The sequence below is a fragment of the Ovis canadensis genome, chromosome X (assembly GCF_042477335.2).
Source record: "Ovis canadensis isolate MfBH-ARS-UI-01 breed Bighorn chromosome X, ARS-UI_OviCan_v2, whole genome shotgun sequence".
NCBI lineage: Eukaryota > Metazoa > Chordata > Mammalia > Artiodactyla > Bovidae > Ovis > Ovis canadensis.
The window spans coordinates 44,269,810-44,290,465 of NC_091727.1; the positions used below are offsets into that span (position 1 = coordinate 44,269,810).

At 41.5% G+C, this 20,656-nt stretch overlaps 1 protein-coding gene across 2 annotated transcripts in view; it reads right to left on the bottom strand.

Moving 5' to 3' along the window:
* The window catches only part of MAOB (monoamine oxidase B), a 121,022-nt gene that overhangs the window by 23,393 nt on the left and 76,973 nt on the right, over positions 1-20,656 (bottom strand). For both annotated transcript variants that reach the window (XR_011446122.1, XM_070289924.1), the window contains exons 4-5: positions 6,858-6,962; positions 6,067-6,158 (exon numbers count right to left, since the gene is read on the bottom strand). Coding sequence is in view for 1 of the 2 variants with exons in the window: in XM_070289924.1 (XP_070146025.1) it covers positions 6,067-6,158; positions 6,858-6,962 (197 nt within the window). In the remaining variant the exon portion in view is untranslated. The remainder of the gene's footprint in view (positions 1-6,066; positions 6,159-6,857; positions 6,963-20,656) is intronic.

Sequence of the window (20,656 nt, forward strand, 5' to 3'; positions counted from 1 at the left end):
TGGCAACCTCTCTTGCCAAGGTTATTGCAATTATTTCCTCCACACTGGTTCCTGGACAAGGTTCCACTTGTCCACACCTAATATCTATTTACCATGCTTGAAGCCAAAATCTTTTTATTGCCTTTGCCTCTGTGATGCTCTTTTTCAAGTGTAAATCAAGTCACGTCACCCCCCCCCCTTCTTAAAACTTTCCAGTGGCATCCTTTCAAAACCAGAATAAGATTCAGATCTTTTACCATAGCCTTCAAAGTCCTAAGTGGTCTAATCCATTCCTATGTTTCCTATTTCATCCCGTACCTTCTCTATTTATTCTAATATCTCCTCAGAAAGATGAACTCTTTTTTTAAACTACATTTTAAAATTTTTGTTCAGTTAGTTAATTCTGTAGTTACTTTTGGCTGTGCTAAATCTCCATCGTCGTGCGGGTTTCTCTCTAGTGGCAGCGAGTGGAGACTACTTTCTAGTTGCGGTGTGCAGGTTTCTCACTGTGGGGCTTCTCTTGTTGTGGAGCACGGGCTCTAGGGCTGTGTGGGCTCAGCAGCTGTGGCACATGGGCCTAGCTGCCCTATGGCATGTGGGATACGGGTTTGATACCTGGTCGAGGAGGATCCCACATGCCACAGAGCAACCAGGCCCATGGACCACCAGCAAAGCCCCAAATGAACTCTTACATGTTCAGGAAAGTGAGCACCAGCTTCTATATTCCCAGTACACTGGCATTCTCTATCATTTGACCACAATATCATTTAAACTCTTTTCAGGGTCTTATCTTAATTATTGGTTTATTATTTTTTTTATTTCTGTCTCCCACACTAGAATATCATCAGTGAGAAGGGAATCTTAACTTTTGTGCTCACCATAGTGTCCTCTTTAATAAAATAGTCTGGCACATAGTAAGCACTTAATAGATTACTTGTTATATGACTGAATGAACACACATTGATGAGAAATATCAATTCAACATTACTTTCATTTTATTTATTTATTTGGCCATGCCACACAACTTACAGAGCTTCACTCATGTCTCAGGAGTAAAGAATCTACCTCCCAGTGCAGCAGACGCAGGAGACCCAGGTTTGATCCCTGGGTCGGGAGGATCCCATGGGGAAGGAAATGGCAACCCACTCCAGTATTCTTGCCTGGAAAATCCATGGACAGAGCCTGGTGGGCTACAGTCCACGGGGTCGCAAAGGGTTGGACACAACTGAGCAACTGAACAACAAAACAACTTGTGGGATCTCAGTTTCCCAACCAGGGGTTGAAGCTATACCGCAGCCTGGAATCCTTAACTACTAGGCCACTAGGGGGAACTCCCTAAACACTATTTTTAAATGATCTATAAGCAAGGAGGTCAAACCAGTCAACCCTAAAGGAAATCAGTCTTGAATATTCATTGGAAGGACTGAAGTTGAAGCTGAAACTCCAATACTTTGGCCACTTGCTGCAAAGAACTGACTCACTGGAAAAGACCCTACTGCTGGGAAAGACTGAAGGCAGGAGGAGAAGGGGACAACAGAGGATGAGATGGTTGGATGGCATCACCGACTCAATGCACATGAGGTTGAGCAAGCTCTGGGAGTTGGTGATGGACAGGTAAGACTGGCGTGCTGCAGTCCAAGAGTCAGACACTACTGAATGACTGAACTGAACTGATAATGCTCAAAGGATATGCTAGGTGATGTACCAAGTGCAGAATTAGTCACAGTTAGCTATTCAGTTATTTTACCACCTAATGGAAGACCAGCCCAAAGAATGGAGGAGGCAAAAAAGAGATGAACTTTTGTTTGAAGTTGGCAGGTAAATGATGAGAAGTTATGTCCTACCTGTAGCCACACCAGAAGGTGAAAGATCTCATGCAATTCCAACAACTCAGTTACGTCTAACAGATCCTAAAATTCACCAGGAGTAATGTGTACTCTGCGATATCTTTAATTAGGACCAACCTCGCTTTTGACTTTGACATAAAGTTTGCATGTTGTTTTACATCTGAGGCAAAATTTGCTACCTGGTAATGCTGACAATCGGAGAAGGCAATGGCACCCCACTCCACTACTCTTGCCTGGAAAATCCCATGGGCGGAGGAGCCTGGTAGGCTGCAGTCCAAGGGGTCACTAAGAGTCAGACACGATTGACTTCACTTTCACTTTTCACTTTCATGCATTGGAGAAGGAAATGGCAATCCACTCCAGTGTTCTTACCTGGAGAATCCCAGGGACGGGGGAGCCTGGTGGGCTGCCGTCTATGGGATCACACAGAGTTGGACATGACTGAAGCGACAGCAGCAGTGATGCTGACAATGCATGGGATAAATAATACTGTATTCCACTTATTGAACTCTTTTATACTCCATAGTTTTTTAAACCCACTGTCTTACTGATTTGTTATAAAAATGACAGTTATTATTTTTCCCCAGTTCACAAGCCCCAAAACTGAGTCTCAGGGAGCTCACTAAATGGTACCACTGTAAACCACATCATACATGATTAAAACCTCATGCTTTTAATACCTCAAAATGCTTTATAATTAATCAGCTGACCTCAAAGGGACTAATCCCCTGACCAAGGGACACCTCTCTACCCTAGTGTACTTTAGCTCTGGAAGTTTGTAGAATCATATAACACACACCAGTTACTTGTGACAATGTTTGCAACCATAACCACCTGGTAGCACTTTTGTGATAGTCCCCATTATTAAGCCTGAAAATAGTGTAATATATATGTTGAAGTGACTTAAAGTTAGTTTTGCAAAATTCCTCATGATAATGGAAGGGATGGAAATTGCTGACTCATGCTTCCTTTGCAGAGGCAATTTTTGTCATCTATCTAAAGCAAATATCCAAAGAATGGTTTAAAATATTACTTCAAAGTAAAAATATCCTTTACTGTTTCCTGATGTCTTGTTTCCTTTGTTCTTTAATTTATAGGTGAATCCGGACAATATAAGGTAAAGGGAGTCAGCTAGATAATGAACATCAAACATAAAAATAGTGCGGTGATTGTTACTGTTGCCACTTTGGTGAGAAAGAAATAACTGGTTTGAAATCAAGGGATATCTATAAGTCATTCTCTCTGGAGAGTCAGGCCATATCTAATGCTTTATTTGATTTACTCTGGGAGCTTTAGTGGAAAAAGAATTAGAAGAAAAATATCTGAGGGATGGAAGGTCAAGGAAGCTAGTGCAATAATATTTTTGTGTTCCTTGCCCTGTTGACTTTTTAAAAGGTAAACGTTACTATATTTTCTACATGGAAAAAAATAAATGTATTTTATAAAATTTGGAAAATTCATAAAAATAAAAAGATGAGAGAATGAGTATCTTCCACATTTCTGCCTCCCCCAAAGATAATCCCTAGACTCATTTTGGTGCATTTTTTTCTAGTTATAGATTTTAAAAAGTATATTTACATAGTTGTGACTATATCATAAATTCAATGTGTTTCTTAAAGCATATTATAAAATGATAATAACAGACAGAATGATCAACACTAATCTTTGAATGTATGACTGTACTTTAGTTTGAATCACAGTAGGTTGGATATGGTGGGGATTTTGTCCAGTTCAGTTCAGTCACTCAGTCATGTCTGACTCTGCGATCCCATGGACTGCAGCACACTTGACTTCAGGCCTCCCTGTCCATCACCAACTCCTGGAGTTTACCCAAACTCATCTCCATTGAGTCGGTGATGCCATTCAACCATCTCACTCTCTGTTGTCCCCTTCCCTTTATTTTATTTATTTTTAAAATATTTATTTGGCTACATTGGATCTTAGTTGCAGCATGTGGGATCTAGTTCCCTGACCAGGTATCAAACCTGGGCCCCCTGCATTGGGAGAGCAGAGGCTTAGCCACTGGATCACCAGAGAAGTCCCAAGGGTTACTTCCTTTGAAACTAGGAAATGATCTCATAGTTATCTTGCTTAGGAAAAATTTAAAAATTAGCTTGTGTTCATATAGTCCTAACATCTCAGAATGCAGTATTTCGTCAGCCAACAACCTGAAATATTCACTAACAGGAGGACAAGGCCAAGGACTATGACAGAAAAACTCAGATCTCTATGAGACCAAAGAAATATAATTAGTCTTATCTTCAGTGAGCTTTAAAGCTCTCTGGAGACAGAAGAACTCATGAATTTATTAAAAGCTTTTTATAATGGGAGTTATAAAATAAATGCAGGTAATAAATACTCATTATATTTTGAAAATCTCATGTATAAAATTTAAAACTGAATACTGCAATTTTATTACCAAAAAACCCCATTGTATCACAAGCTACATTCTCAAAAAATGTGGTAAATCACATGTGTTAAAATGATGTAATTAATAATAGGCATGATTTCATGACAATAAAAGTGTTTTATTCTTTCAAAATTGGTTGTTTTCAAAGGCTGAAGACATAAGAGTAGTACATGCTCATCACAAACTATTATATAATAATAATGGCAATGATTAAAAACTGGAAGTAACTAAAATGTCTAATGATAATAGATAAATACATTATAATATTCACTTTTCATAGAATAGTCTGCAACCATGAAATATGGTGTTTGATGAAGAATTTTAATTACTCGGACAAATGTTTGCACTGCAATATATGTTTAAAAAAAAGTTCTGATGGATGTCCATTGCTTGCAGTGCATATACTGTTTTCTTTTTAGAAATGAGATCACATTGTACATACTTGATTATAGCCTGCTTTCCTATTTGTTTAATAATACAATTTTTTCAAGCCATTAAATATTCTTCTACAACAAAATTTTAAAGATTTTAGGGTATTCCAATTTTCAGACAAAGCATAATTAATTTAACCAATCTTCAATTTGGGGACCTTTCGATTTTCCTTTTAAAAATAATGCTCTGAGGAAATTTCCTGGTGATCCAGTGGTGAGGACTCTGCTTCCACCGTCAAGGGCCTGGGTTTGATTCCTGTTCAGGGAACTAAGGTCCTGCAAGCCACGTGGCCAAAATAATAATAATAATGCTTTGAATTCCCCTTTCTCTCTCCTTTTTTAAGCTAAATTTTTTAAAGTTGAATTTGCATATGAAAACATATGTACATTTTATGTCTTTTTATTATTTCCATATCTCAGATTCAGATATCCCTAAAATCTTTTTTACTTTTAGTTGCCAGAGCTCCAACTTCCCTCCCCAATGCCTAGAGAATGAAGATATCAACCGCAGAGTCATATTCCCAACTAATGCTGTTTAGCATGGGCAAATACCCTCATTGCAATTCCATTTTCTTACTTTGTTTACCACAAATTCACCATATGCTTGAGATTCAATCCTTTCCCTTTTCCCTGCTGTCCAAGATCAGTGAGGCCTCTCTATCATGTCTGTCTATACAGCTTCCACAACTCTGCCAACTGCAATTTAATACTTGACTCATGCACACTTTCTTTCAATGCTACATGTTTCTCCTTAATGGGGAGTAGTCATCCATGTTTCCTGGATACTTGTGAATGATCCAGAGAACTTCTCTAGAAGTTCCTCTTCAAAGCCTTAAAGAGTTGCACCCCATTCCATAGGTGTTTGAAATGTATATCCTGATACACTATCTCCATACCTGACCTTTAGCAAGGAGTACAAAACTATCTTTACTTCAACAGCTTGATAAATGAGATCTTTAAGCGGTTCCTTTTTTAAAAACACATATTTATTTTTATTTATTTATTTATTTATTTATTTTGGCCATGCCATGTAGGATCTTAGTTTCCCCCACCAGGGGTTAAAACAGTGCCCCCTGCACTGGAAGCACAGAGTCCTAACTACTGGACCACCAGGGAAGTCTCCCTTTAAGCTGTTCTAAATAAAAGAGATGGCACATTCTAGACTGTCCTGAGGACTTTATGGGCCAATATCACCTTTGTGATGCAAACCTATTTCAAAGAAGTAAGTTTGATGTATAGACACCTTTAGGACATGATCCCAATATTTTTCAGCCCTCCACTTGACCAACTGTGGTTTTAGACATAAAACAGCTCTTTATCTCAGAGCTGCTGAATGGAATTGCTAAATACATCTGCAAGTGGATCACAATCAACGCCTGTGCCTGATGGCGACTCTTACTCTGTCCAGCAGATCTTGTCCAGCAACTCCTTCATTGTCATCAGGTCCCACTGTTCTGCAAGGGGTGCCTTCCACGGGGCGTCACTGGGAATCTACATTTGGGTGATGATTCAGAGGGGAAAAAACAAATGTAATTTTCCATTTTAAATTACCATTTCAATAGTATTAAAAACTCTAACTTAAAGAAAATTCCAAATTCCCTCAATAGTGGTTTTTATTGCACAATCCATTTCCTATTCCTATTCACTCAATCCATAGTTAATTTATGCTAACCTTTCCTCTACCATAAATCAACGTGATGCTGTAATCAGGTGGTTTCCAAATAACTACTAAGTTACTCATTTAGAGAGAACAATTCAGAAAGCCAACGCCTTAACAAAGATCAGCCAGTTGCACCAAATCATGTTTAAACTGGACCTTCAGGTGTGTTTACTCTGTGTGTGTTTACTTAGGAGATGCAGGTTTGGGCATGGTGATGACTCAAAGATCCAGAAATCTAATTTGCTATTTCTGAAGCTATTCTACATTAGAAACATTATCACAGGAAAGCTGAATGATATAGAATCTTCCCTCCGCCCCCCGCCATTGGTAGTATACAAATAGGAGCCTGTTGGACATCTCATTCTTTTAAGGGTTAGAAACAAGTTTATTCATCCATCTCACAAATCTTTACTGTGAGTCACTGTGCTACACAATGTGCTAGGCATTGGTGACATGTTTCACCTTCTTTCAAGGACTACACTTATCATGGAGAATACAAATGTCATCAAAGAAGCTTGTGGAAGTTTTACCTCTCGTCCCATGTCATCCATCGTCCTCCAGAGGTTGTTATGATCTAGGTAGGCAATAGGATTCCACACAGATGGGAATGAGCCCCTGAAGGGGTAGGATTTGCCCTGTGAGATACAAGATATTTTTCAAAGGAAACATTTACTTCGATGTTAAATAGCTGTAAGCAAAATCATGTTATCAGTATGTGCATGCTAAGTCGCGTCAGTAGTGTCTGACTCTTTGCAACCCTATGGACTGTAGCCCGCCAGGCTCCTCTGTCCATGGGATTCTCCAGGCAAGAATACTGGAGTGAGTTGCCATTTCCTCCTCCAAGGGATTTTCCTCACCCAGGGATCAAACCCAGGTCTCCTAAATCTCCTGCGTTAGCAGGAGAGTTCTTAACCACTAGCACCACCTGGGAAGCCCCCTATCAGTTTGTGATAGATACTCAAATGTTTTAGTTCCTTGTGTCCTCAGAACTTAACTTTTAAGCATGAAGATTTCCAGCAGAATTCCCTGTTACTAAATAAATTTGGTGCCACACCCAACATAATAGAGAAGCTACTTTCTGAAACTGGAACTCTTACCATGTAAAATATAAATGCCAGTACAGAACTGAGGTTACCTAATCTCATTTTCCAATGGTACTTACAAATATCTCAGAGCCAGGATATCCCTGCATGGTGGAGGGTCAGAAAATGGAAACTATAAATATTACACAAGTTAGAAGGGGATGGAAAACCAATTGCTGGAATGCAAATATCTCTAGGAAGAGTCACAAAAGAGGACCCACCAAGTTTTTCCCAGGAATAGATACACTAAGTCAACACAGGAGTTCCCAAGGATCAAGGTCAAAACAAAAGAAGAGACAACTTAGGGAGTTCCCTGGTGGTCCAGTTAGGACTCCTAACTTTCACTGTGATGGCCCCAGGTTCAATCGCTGGTTGGGGAACTAAGATCCTGCAAGCAGAGTACAGCCACGCACATAATAACAGACAATTTCAAGGATCTCTTTGTGACATGTTTACACTACCTGGTGCTTCCAAGAGAGTAGGGATACCTCAACACAGAGATAAAAGGCATATATTAATATTTCTGCAAAGATTACTAATATGGCAGCATGTAAGTCATCTCTGGGAAACTTAACTTGTTAATGCTGGAAGAAAACTACCATTAATCACTTTTGGTTTATTTGCAAACCTGAGTCAGAAGTCAGGATGTGTATTCTGACATCATCTTGCAACCAAATTGGAGTAACTCAAGGTCCACAATCAACCCATATCTCACAATAGTCTCAGTCACTCAGCAAAGTTTCATCTCATACTGATTTTGCGCTCACAGAAATAATTTTAATTACAAACTCTATGGTCATATTGCTCTTTCTCCAACAACGTCCTAAGGTTCTCAGGGAAGAGTTATCATATAGGCTTACTTTTCTTCTATTAGTCAAGATTCTCCAGACAAACAAAGCCAATTGAATGTGTGTGTATGTGTGTGTGCATGGGAGTGATGAGAGAGAGAGAGATTAATTTAAGGAATTGGCTCAGGCAATTACAGAGGCTTGGCAACTCCATAATCTACAGGGCAGGCTGGCTAGCTGGAAATTCAGGGAAGACTTGCAGTTCAAGTCCAAAGACCATCTGCTAGCAGAATTCCCTCTTCCTTGGGGAACCTCAGTGTTGTTCTGTTAAAACCTTTAACTGCTTGGATGAGGTCCACTCACATTATGGAGAGGAATCTGCTTTATTCAAAGTCTAATTTAAATGATAATCTCATCTAAAAAAATACCTGCAGAGACGCATCTAGAAGAGTGTTTGATCAAACATCTGGGTATTGTGGCCTAGTGAAGTTGACACATAAAATTAACTACTACACATTTCAGCCGGCAAAGAATCTATCTGCAGTGCATGAGACCCGGGTTCCATCCCAAGGTCGGGAAGATCCTGGCAAAGGGAATGGCTACCCACTTCAGTATTCTTGCCTGGAGAATTCCATGGACAGAGGATACAGTCCAGGGGATCACAGAGTGGGACAAGACTGAGTAACTAACACTTTCATGAGGTATAATTCACATACAATGAAATTATTTTAAATGCACCATTTGGGAAGTTTTTGACACACTGTATGTACCTGTGTAACCATTATGACAATCAAGATATAAAACATTTCCATCACCCCAGAAAGTTCTCTCCTACCCCTTCCCAGTCAATTCCTATTCCCTTTCTGCCCCCAGACAACCACTGATCAGTTTTTTGTCTCTATAGATTGGTTTTGCCTGTTCTAGAATTTTTTTTTTTAACAAATGGAATCATGCAGTATGTATGATTCCACATTTATCTGGCTTCTTTTGCTCAACATGGTGTTCTTGAGGCTCATCCATGCTGCAGTAGTCCTTTTTGATTGCTGACTGTTTCACTGTATGGATGCACCATGGTTTGTTTATCCATTCCTCCGCTGATGATTATTTCCAGTTTTGATTCATTGTGAATAAAGCTATTATGAATATCCTTGTACAGGTCTTTTTGTCACACACACACACACACACACACATAGGTATTTTTTTTCTTTTGAATAAATGCCTAGTAGTGGAATGGCTGAGCTGCATGGTAGCTGTACATTGAACTTTTCAAGTTTAATATTTTCCCAAAGTGATTCTACTGCTTTACATTCTCACCAGAAATGTACAAGAGTTCTACTTGCTCCGCAGCCTGATCAACACTTGGTTGACTTTTATGTTTTAAGTACCCTTTTGATTTTAGAATATTAGACTTATGGAGAAATTGCAGAGACAGTACAGAAAGTGTCCTTATACCTTTCAACTAGTTTTCCCTAATGCTAATATTGTACATTACCACTGTACATTTCTGAAAACTTGGATCCACAGGATCATTCGTTACAAAGGACATGTGAGTCCCACCCCAGCACTGCCTCTCCAAAGCTGATTGACATGGAACAAGTAAGTTGCTTGATCTCATTAGGCCCCATATATCAATCTTTCCAACTCGACAACTCTTGGCCCCATCATCTTCCTCCAGGAAGGATGTCCAGATTACCACAAACAACTGGGTTAGGGGGCCTTCTCTATGTCCCAGAGCTCTCCTGCCACTAACTCCACTGCACCAGTGTCATTTTACCACTCTGTGTTACCCACTGGACTTTAAGCTACAAGATCACACACTCTGGAGCCAATCTTATGATTAAGTCATGTCTCTGCCACTCACTAGCTATGTTCAGCTGCTTAAGCTCTCTGTCCTCAGTTTATCCATGTGTAAAATGGGATGACAGTCACTACCTCATAGATGTACTGTAAAGATAAAGTGAGATGACTCACGTGAGTTACTCTGACAACTGGCATATTGTCAGTTCTCAACAAACAATGTTGTTGTTATTCCTGCAGCGGTTACACTGCTGTAATTATTATTTTTGCATATCTAGGACCTGTGGGCATAGATTTCTGGCGCACAGTAAGTTCACAATAAATGTTGGATATCATCTCAGGTGTGTGACCTTGAACTTACTTATTTGACACACAATGTCCTAAATTCTAAGAAAGATCTCTGGTCTTAGTCTCTTTGGGCTGCTCTAACAACAACAACAACAAAATACAGTACACTGGGTGTTTAGGAATAACAGAAATTTATTTCTCAAAGTTCTGGAGGTTGGGAAGTTCAAGGTCAAGACACTGGCAAATGTGGTGTCTGGTGAGGACCAACTTCCTGGTTCACAGATGATCATCTTCCTGCTGTATCATCATACTGTAGAAGAGACAAGAGACCTCTCCAAGTCTCTTTATAAGGGCACTGATCTCATTCATGAGGACTCTGCCCTTATGACCTGATCACCTCCCAAAGGCTCTGTCTTCTAACACTATCTCACTGCGGGTTAGAATTTCAATATATGAATTTGAGGGAGGGCACAAACATTTGGCTTATAGCAGGTTTCCTATGCTATTATTAACTTCTTTGCTTTAAGGTCCCTCCCCTGGCCCCTGAAGCTCCCCACCATCAATCCTTGCCCCCCTTCCCACTACACACCAGCGATGCACTTATAAAAGGAGTTAAGAGATAGAACTCCCACAGTAAAGAAATACGTCAGGCTACCTCGCAAAGTTAAATAAGTTAAATAAGCAGGGTGACAATATACAGCCTTGATGTACTCCTTTCCCTATTTGGAACCAGTCTGTTGTTCCATGTCCAGTTCTAACTGTTGCTTCCTGACCTGCATACAGGTTTCTCAAGAGGCAGGTTAGGTGGTCTGGTATTCCCATTTCTTTCAGAATTTTCCACAGTTTATTGTGATCCATACAGTCAAAGGCTTTGGCATAGTCAATAAAGCAGAAATAGGTGTTTTTCTGGAACTCTCTTGCTTTTTCCATGATCCAGCGGATGTTGGCGATTTGATCTCTGGTTCCTCTGCCTTTTCTAAAACCAGCTTGAACATCAGGGAGTTCACAGTTCACGTATTGATGAAGCCTGGCTTGGAGAATTTTGAGCATTACTTTACTAGCATGTGAGATGAGTGCAATTGTGTGGTAGTTTGAGCATTCTTTGGCATTGCCTTTCTTTGGGATTGGAATGAAAACTGACCTTTTCCAGTCCTGTGGCCACTGTTGAGTTTTCCAAATCTGCTGGCATATTGAGTGCAGCACTTTCACAGCATCATCTTTCAGGATTTGAAAGAGCTCAACTGGAATTCCATCACCTCCACTAGCTTTGTTCGTAGTGATGCTTTCTAAGGCCCACTTGACTTCACATTCCAAGCTGTCTGGCTCTAGATTAGTGATCACATCATCATGGTTATCTGGGTTGTGAAGATCTTTTTTGTACAGTTCCGTGTATTCTTGCCACCTCTTCTTAAAATCTTCTGCTTCTGTTAGGTCCATACCATTTCTGTCCTTTATCAAGCCCATCTTTGCATGAAATGTCCCCTTGGTATCTCTAATTTTCTTGAAGAGATCTCTAGTCTTTCCCAATCTGTTCTTTTCCTCTATTTCTTTGCATTGATCGCTGAAGGCTTTCTTATCTCTCCTTGCTATTCTTTGGAACTCTGCATTCAGATGCTTATATCTTTCCTTTTCTCCTTTGCTTTTCGCCTCTCTTCTTTTCACAGCTATTTGTAAGGCCTCCCCAGACAGCCATTTTGCTTTTTTCCATTTCTTTTCCATGGGGATGGTCTTGATCCCTGTCTCCTGTACAATGTCATGAACCTCATTCCATAGTTCATCAGGCACTCTGTCTATCAGATCTAGGCCCTTAAATCTATTTCTCACTTCCACTGTATAATCATAAGGGATTTGATTTAAGTCATACCTGAATGGTCTAGCGGTTTTCCCTACTTTCTTCAATTTGAGTCTGAATTTGGTAATAAGGAGTTCATGATCTGAGCCACAGTCAGCCCCTGGTCTTGTTTTTGTTGACTGTATAGAGCTTCTCTATCTTTGGCTGCAAAGAATATAATCAGTCTGATTTCGGTGTTGACCATCTGGTGATGTCCATGTGTAGAGTCTTCTCTTGTGTTGTTGGAAGAGAGTGTTTACTATGACCAGTGCATTCTCTTGGCCAAACTCTATTACTCTTTGCCCTGCTTCATTCCAATTTCCAAGGCCAAATTTACCTGTTACTCCAGGTGTTTCTTGACTTCCTACTTTTGCATTCCAACCCCTATAATGAAAAGGACATCTTTTTTGAGTGTTAGTTCTAAAAGGTCTTGTAGGTCTTCATAAAACCGTTCAACTTCAGTTTCTTCAGCATTACTGGTTGGGGCATAGACCTGGATAACTGTGATATTGAATGGTTTGCCTTGGAGACAAACAGAGGTCATTCTGTCATTTTTGAGATTGCATCCAAGTACTGCATTTTGGACTCTTTTGTTGACCATGATGGCTACTCCACTTCTTCTGAGGGATTCCTGCCTGCAGTAGTATATATAATGGTCATCTGAGTTAAATTCACCCATTCCAGTCCATTTTAGTTCGCTGATTCCTAGAATGACACCATCCTTATGGCAGAAAGTGAAGAGGAGCTAAAAAGCCTCTTGATGAAAGTGAAAGAGGAGAGTGAAAAAGTTGGCTTAAAGCTCAACATTCAGAAAACGAAGATCATGACATCCAGTCCCATCACTTCATGGGAAGTAGATGGGGAAACAGTAGAAACAGTGTCAGACTTTATTTTAGGGGGCTCCAAAATCACTGCAGATGGTGACTGCAGCCATGAAATTGAAAGACGATTACTCCTTGGAAGAAAAGTTATGACCAACCTAGATAGCATATTCAAAAGCAGAGACATTACTTTGCCGACTAAGGTCCATCTAGTCAAGGCTATGGTTTTCCCAGTGGTCATGTATGGATGTGAGAGTTGGACTGTGAAGAAGGCTGAGCGCTGAAGAATTGATGCTTTTGAACTGTGGTGTTGGAGAAGACTCTTGAGAGTCCCTTGGACTGCAAGGAGATCCAACCAGTCCATTCTGAAGGAGATCAGCCCTGGGATTTCTTTGGAAGGAATGATGCTAAAGCTGAAGCTCCAGTACTTTGGCCACCTCATGCAAAGAGTTGACTCATTGGAAAAGACTCTGATGCTGGGAGGGATTGGGCAGGAGTGCAGGAGGAGAAGGGGACGACCGAGGATGAGATGGCTGGATGGCATCACGGACTCGATGGACGTGAGTCTGAGTGAACTCCAGGAGATGGTGATGGACAGGGAGGCCTGGCGTGCTGCGATTCATGGGGTTGCACAGAGTCGGACATGACTGAGCGACTGAACTGAACTGACCTCGCAAAGACAGAGTACACCCAAGGCTGGCACTTGAAGACCTCTCCCTGGACTATTTGGGTCTTCTGCCCACAGGTAAAGGAGATCAGAAAGAGGTAAAACCACAAGCAGGTTGAATAATCACCCCTTAAATTGGAAGAACAGCCCATTTTTGCTGCAAACCCCTTTAGGACCAAGAATCAGTTCAATTCAGTTCAGTCGCTCAGTCGTGTCTCACTCTTTGTGACCTCATGGACTGCAGCATGCCAGGCTTCCCTGTCCATCACCAACTCCCGGAGTCCACCCAAACCCATGTCCATTGTGTCGTTGATGCCATCCAACCATCTCATCCTCTGTTGTCCCCTTCTCTCACCTTCAATCTTTCCCAGCATCAGTGTCTTTTCAAATGAGTCAATTCTTCACATCAAGTGGCCAAAGTACTGGAATTTCAGCTTCAACATCAGTCCTTCCAATGAACATTCAGGACTGATTTCCTTTAGGATGGACTGGTTGGATCTCCTTGCAGTCCAAGGGACTCTCAAGAGCCTTCCCCAACACCACAGTTCAAAGGCATCAATTCTTTGGCACTCAGCTCTCTTTACAGTCCAACTCTCACATCCATACATGACCACTGGAAAAACCATAGCCTTGACTAGATGGACCATTGTTGGCCAAGTAATGTCTCTGCTTTTTAACACACTGTCTAGGTGGTCATAAGTTTTCTTCCAAGGAGTAAGCATCTTTTTATTTCATGGTTGCAGTCACCATCCGTAGTGATTTTGGAGCCCAAGGAAATAAAGTCTGCCACTGTTTCCACTGTTTCTCCATCTATTTGCCATGAAGTGATGGGACCAGATGCCATGATCTTTGTTTTCTGAATGTTGAGCTTTAAGCCAACTTTTTCACTCTCTTTCATCAAGAGACTCTTTAGTTCTTCTTCACTTTCTGCCATAAGGGTTATGCCAACTGTATATCTGAGGTTACTGATATTTCTCCCAGCAATCTTGATTCCAGCTTGTGCTTCCTCCAGCCCAGCATTTCTCATTATGTGCTCTGCATATTATAAGTTCAATAAGCAGGGTGGCAATATACAGCCTTGACATACACCTTTTCCTATTTGGATCCAGTCTGTTGTTCCATGCTCCAGGACCAAGAATGGAGGGGAAGAAATTAATAGTCAGACAGACAGGTTATTCAGCCCTTTGTGTGTGCTTATTTTCACAAACACTTTGGTTCTGCCAGAAATCACCAGCAGATGACTTGAAGAAGCATGTGAGCCCAGCACATTTGGTTAATTGGTGTCCGCTCTGTCACTGCCAAGGTCTGCACCAACAGCCATGGTAGCTCCTGGGAACATAAAAGCAGTGGCTTCAGAAATTGTGAACTTCCATGTGATGCATGTGGTTTGGCCCAGGAAAAGGTGAAGAACAGCTTTTGGGTGAGGGCAGAGTTATCATGACCTGCACAGAGAGCCCCATCCAACAACAGTGACCTATTTCTCCTTCCTGGTTAACCTTCGACCCATTGTGAGACGGGTACCTCTCCACTATCCCTCCCTCCTTTCTCAAGGATAACACCTTTGTAAAGCACACATCATATGCAAAGGATATGAAGGAGGTGGGCAGGGGGCTTCCAAGACTGCACTTGATAGATGCCAGCTTAGCAGCCCAGTTGAGACGTCACCCCCACTGAAGGCCAGGCATTCAACTGGGTCCTAAACACAGTGGGGGCTGCACCAACAGCAATCATTCAGGCAACACGATGGGGTCAGAGATCAGCTGCCAAAGCCCTCCTAAATCAGGAATGCTCATAGACAGGAGGTGTGTTCAGAACTCTAAAGCCAAAACCAAAGTGAGAAGTGACCACCACAAAGAGCTCTGTGTGAGTAAATGGAAACCAAACAATGTACAAAGAGTACTGTGATGTACTTATGTGCTCATTTACTGACAGTCTTTGGTGTCTTACATCCAAGCAAGTAGCACCTTAGCTAAGTTTATAAAAGTGATTACATCCTTCGGTGTCTTCGGGGTACTGTTTCCAAGACGCACAGCAGACACCCAAGTCCATGGATTCTCAAATCCCAGGGCAGGCCCTCTGTATCTGTGAGTTCTATATCCATGGATTCAACCAACCACAATCATAAATATAATACATGATCTGTGGTCGGTTGAATCTGCAAACATGGAGAGCCAACTGTATTGTTGTATAAGATTACAGAAATCTTACGATGAACCCAAGAAATAACTATTATTAGAGCCATAAAAACTCAAGTCTTCAAGCTTCAGAGAATAAGTAGGGGAAGTAGGGAAAGGTCTAAATTTATTTGACATGACCAAAGATACTGCGAGAGTTTTGTGCCTCAGATTTGGCTTTTGTAGAAACATTCCAGTGATTATTACTATTTAGAATATTGCCCAGGGAGGCCTGTCTCATCTAAGGAAATCATGGGAAGACATCACAGTAAGTCCCCAGCTCAGAGACAAAGCAACATATCACAACAGATTGAATGCCAAAGGCAAATAGGAGAATCCAGCTATTTCCTCTTCAGCCAGGTGGGAAAGACACACAAAAATGAAAATCAATGCCACTCACTCATGTGTTTGCTTTAGAAAACATCTTTTTTTTCCCATAAAACTATTTTAACTTGTCATAGGGGTATTGTTGTTACTTTAGGTGAATTGGGCTTCCATGGTGTCTCAGCTGGTAAAGAATCCACCTGCAATGCAGGAAACCTGGGTTCAATCCCTGGGTTGGGATGATCCCCTGGAGAAAGGAAAGGTTACCCACTCTAGTATTCTGTCTTGGAGAATTCCATGGACTGTATAGTCTAGTGGACTATATATGGTCTAGTCAAACGGACTATATATAGTCTAGTCAAAGCTATGGTCTTTCCAGTAGTCATGTATGGATGTGAGAGTTGGACTATAAAGAAAGCTGAGTGCCAAAGAATTAATGCTTTTGAACTGTGGTGTTGGAGAAGACCCTTGAGAGTCCCTTGGATTGCAAGGAGATCCAACCAGTACATCCTAAAAAAAAATCAGTCCTGAATATTCATTGGAAGGACTGATGCTAAAGCTGAAACTCCAATACTCAGGCCACCTGATGTGAAGAACTGACACATTAGAAAAGACCCTGATGCTGGGAAAGATTGAAGGTGGGAGGAAAAGGGACGACAGAGGATGAGATGGTTGGATGGCATCACCGACTCAATAGACATGAGTTTAAGCAAACTCTGGGAGTTGGTGTTGGACAGGGAAGCCTGGCGTGCTGCAGTCCATGGGGTCTCAAATAGTTGGACACAACTGAGCAACTTTCACTTTCACCTTAGGTGAATTAATAGATATTGTTAAAAACTCTCAGTTTTGATTCCTAATATGGAAAATACAAACAGATGGTGTCACTTGAGCCAAAGCTACTTGAAGTTCTCAGTAATTTTCAAGAATGTAAAAGTCTGAAAAGGGCTGAAACAGAAGCACAGGAGAAGGGATGGAGGGTGGCTTTAAAAGACCAAAGAATGGATTCAAAACAGGCTCTGAAACTTGATAGCTGTGTGACTACAGGCAAGTTGCTTAACATTTGTGTACTCCTATCCTTAGATTTGGAATAATGGTACCCATCTCACAGGGGTATTATAAGAATTAACCCAAATGATACAGAGCAAATAGGATGCACTCACTAAATGGATGGTGCTGACAGTTCTCGGATCATGAGGCATGCCCTGTCATTTATACAACCACTTCTTACCCATAAATCCATGTTTATCAATTAATCTCCTTTGGGTCAATTCTTAGAATCAGAAAACCTAGCATGGAGATTGATGTGTGACATTTTAAAGGAAACTTGCAGACAACCAGCAACCAACTTGATTATCTCATGGCCTTATTTTGTAGCCTTTGAGCCATGCAAGCCCATTGAAAACACCTGAAATCTGCCTTCTTGGCCCATAATGAGATGAGCTGGCTTGGCAGGCACACACATCACTAACGACAGTGACAATCCTGATGTTCCAGGTGTTCTTGTCCTTCTCCTGACCCTCATTCTCTGGAGGCAAAGACCACCCACCCTGAATTCAGTCCCATCTGGGAAGCCCTTTTGCCATCTTATTTCCCACATTGATGCGAAGAACTGACTCATTGGAAAAGATCCTGATGCTGGGAAAGATTGAAGGCATGAGGAGAAGGGGAAGACAGAGGATAAGATGGTTGTATGGCATCACCAACTCGATGGACATGAGTTGGAGCAAGCTCCAGGAGTTGGTCATACACAGAGAGGCCTGGCGTGCTGTAGTCCACGGGGTCGCAAAGAGTCAGACACGACTGAGCAGATGAACTGAACTTCCCAAGCTGACCCCAGTCTCTACAGTAAGAACAGGTGAGGCCAAGCTACTTTCAGTTCTCAGTAATCTTCAAGAATGAAAAGAGTCTAAGAAGGGCTGGAACACAACTACAGGAGAAGGGGTACAGGCTGACTTTTAAAAGTCTAAACAACAGATTCAAAACAGATTCCTTCTCAGTGTCTCCTCTGCTGTTCATGGAAATCATGCCTTCCTCCTGGGAGCCAGAGCCAGCCACCTGGCGAGAACGCAGTCATTTTGACAGCTCTTGGCAAGGACTCCGATCAAGTCACAGACAAAACAGGAGGAGGACTGAGCTTAACTTTTGATCTATATCTCCAGTTTGGAAGAAAAGAAATTTAGGCTTCCCTGGTGGCTCAGAGGTTAAACCATCTGCCTCCAATGCAGGAGACCCAGGTTTGATCCCTGGGTCAGGAAGATCCCCTGGAGAAGGAAATGGTAACCCACTCCAGTATTCTTGCCTGGAGAATCCCATGGACGGAGAAGCCTGGTAGGCTACAGTCCATGGGGTCGCAAAGAGTCAGACATGACTTCAATTCCACTTTCATGGAGGAGGAGGGCAGGAAGCTCTACTTAGACAAATGGCTTTCTTCCTCTGTTAATGTGTTCTCATTTCTAAGTGCTTGGAGCCTGGTGTCAACACTGTGTTCTGATTGCATCATCACATGGATGAAGCTGGAGGGAGGCACAGACAACGATACTTAGTACAGGAAAGGCCTGGAGTGGTTAGGTAACTCACTCACCTTGGCAAGGCCAGCCTGACTTTCTCACAACAGGAGGTCTTGATAAGGAATAGAAAGCTACCTCCAAAAAATAACCAGGAGAATCTGGGAGATGCCGAAAGAGGGAGGAGATGAACAACCTCCCAGAAATCCTCATGCTGGATTCCATCTTGGCTGAGAGAGCCACACTACCAGAAAGGACCTTGAGTCAGACCAAGCAAGGTGACTGGTTAGAGACAACCCAGAAAGCTAACATCATCACCATAAAACCTGAGACTGCAATCTACATGACAGAGCAGTTCTCCTGGGTCCCCTTACCCTCCTGCTCTCCTCCTGGGCACCCCTTCCCAATAAAGTCTCTCACTTTGTCAGTACGTGTACCTCCTCGGGCAATCCATTTCCAAGGGTTAGACAGGAGCTCACTCTTGGGCCCTTGAAGGGTCCCTCTTCCTGCAACAGAATTGTCCATGTAGGGAGAAATAGGGAAGGTGGTTGTGATAGTGGCTGAAACATTAGGCAAAGTTCTGCAGGAATTATAATAACATTAACAGTAACAGCTAATAGTGAATGTTTACCCCATTCAGACCTTGTTCTGTATACTTTGCATGTATTAATTCATTAATCTTCACAGCCACCCTTTCAGATGGAGAAGCTGAGACACAGAGAGGTAAAATAATTATCAGGGTCTCACAACTACTAAGTGGCACAGGATTGAAATTCAGACATTCAAAAGTCAATGCTCTTGATCATGAAACTTTCCAGCCTTTAATTAGAATTATTGAATACCATTTGCCAGACACTAGGTTAATGGTTTTACTTAAATTAATTCTCACAACCCAGTGAGTAAATTGCTAATTGTATGTTTCACTTTACAGATGTGTTCTGAAGCACACAGAGGTTGAGTAATATGTTCAAAGGTCACACAGCTTGCACGCAAGTAGAACAGAACTTAATCTCAGGTTTGTGCATTTAGAGCTCAAGCATTTACTTAGATCTCAGCTCTGTGAGCCGCTGCTCAAGAAGGTCTCTGGCAGATATTTAGATCCAGGAACCACTTGAGATTCTTACAAACCAGGTGGAAGCTAATGATGTGTTCAATAACCTGCCAGATCTTTTTCTGTGACTCTCCAGGCAAAGACCAGTCCACCTCCCTCCTCAGATGACTTCCATGCCAGTTCATTAGCTCACAGATACTTCTTTTTCTTTCTTCTTCTTCTTTTTTTTTTGTTGTTGTTGTAAAACAAGACACAGATATAAAGAACAGACTTTTGGACTCTTGGACTCAGAGAACGAGAGAGTGGGATGATTTGAGAGAATGGCATTGAAACATATGTTACCATATGTAAAATAGATAACTAGTTGCAAGTTTGATGCATGAAGCAGGGCACCCAAAGCTGGTGCTCTGTGACAACCTAGAGGGATGGGGTGGGGAGGGAGCTGGGAAGAGGATTCAGTATGGAGGGGACACATGTATACCTATGGTCAATTCATGTCGATGTATGGCAAAAACCATCACATTTTTGTAAATAATTATCCTCAAATCAAAATAAATAATTTTTTAACAGAAATTTTAAAATTACATAGGTGAACAAATATTTCTTGACCACCTCCTAAGCACCTGTTCCAGGCTCTGGGGGCACAGTGACAACAGACAAAAGTCTCTGCTCTCCTGGGAGCTTACACTGTAATAGACAGAAACAAAATAAACAAAACAGAGGCTAAAAACATTAAGAAGAAAATCACGTGGTATATTAAAAGATGATAAGTGCTATGAAGGAAGTACTGCTGGGTGCTCCGTGGTGACCTAGAGGTGTGAGATGGGGGATGCAGGTGGGAGGGAGGTCCAAGACAGAGGGGATATATGTATACATATAACTAATTCACTTCATCGTATAGCAGGAACTAATGCAACATGGTAAAGCAATTACACTAATTAAAAAGCAGAAAGAAAAAGAGAGTAAGAAAGGCAAAGAGGGAGTGTTGGTGGTTTGGGGTTG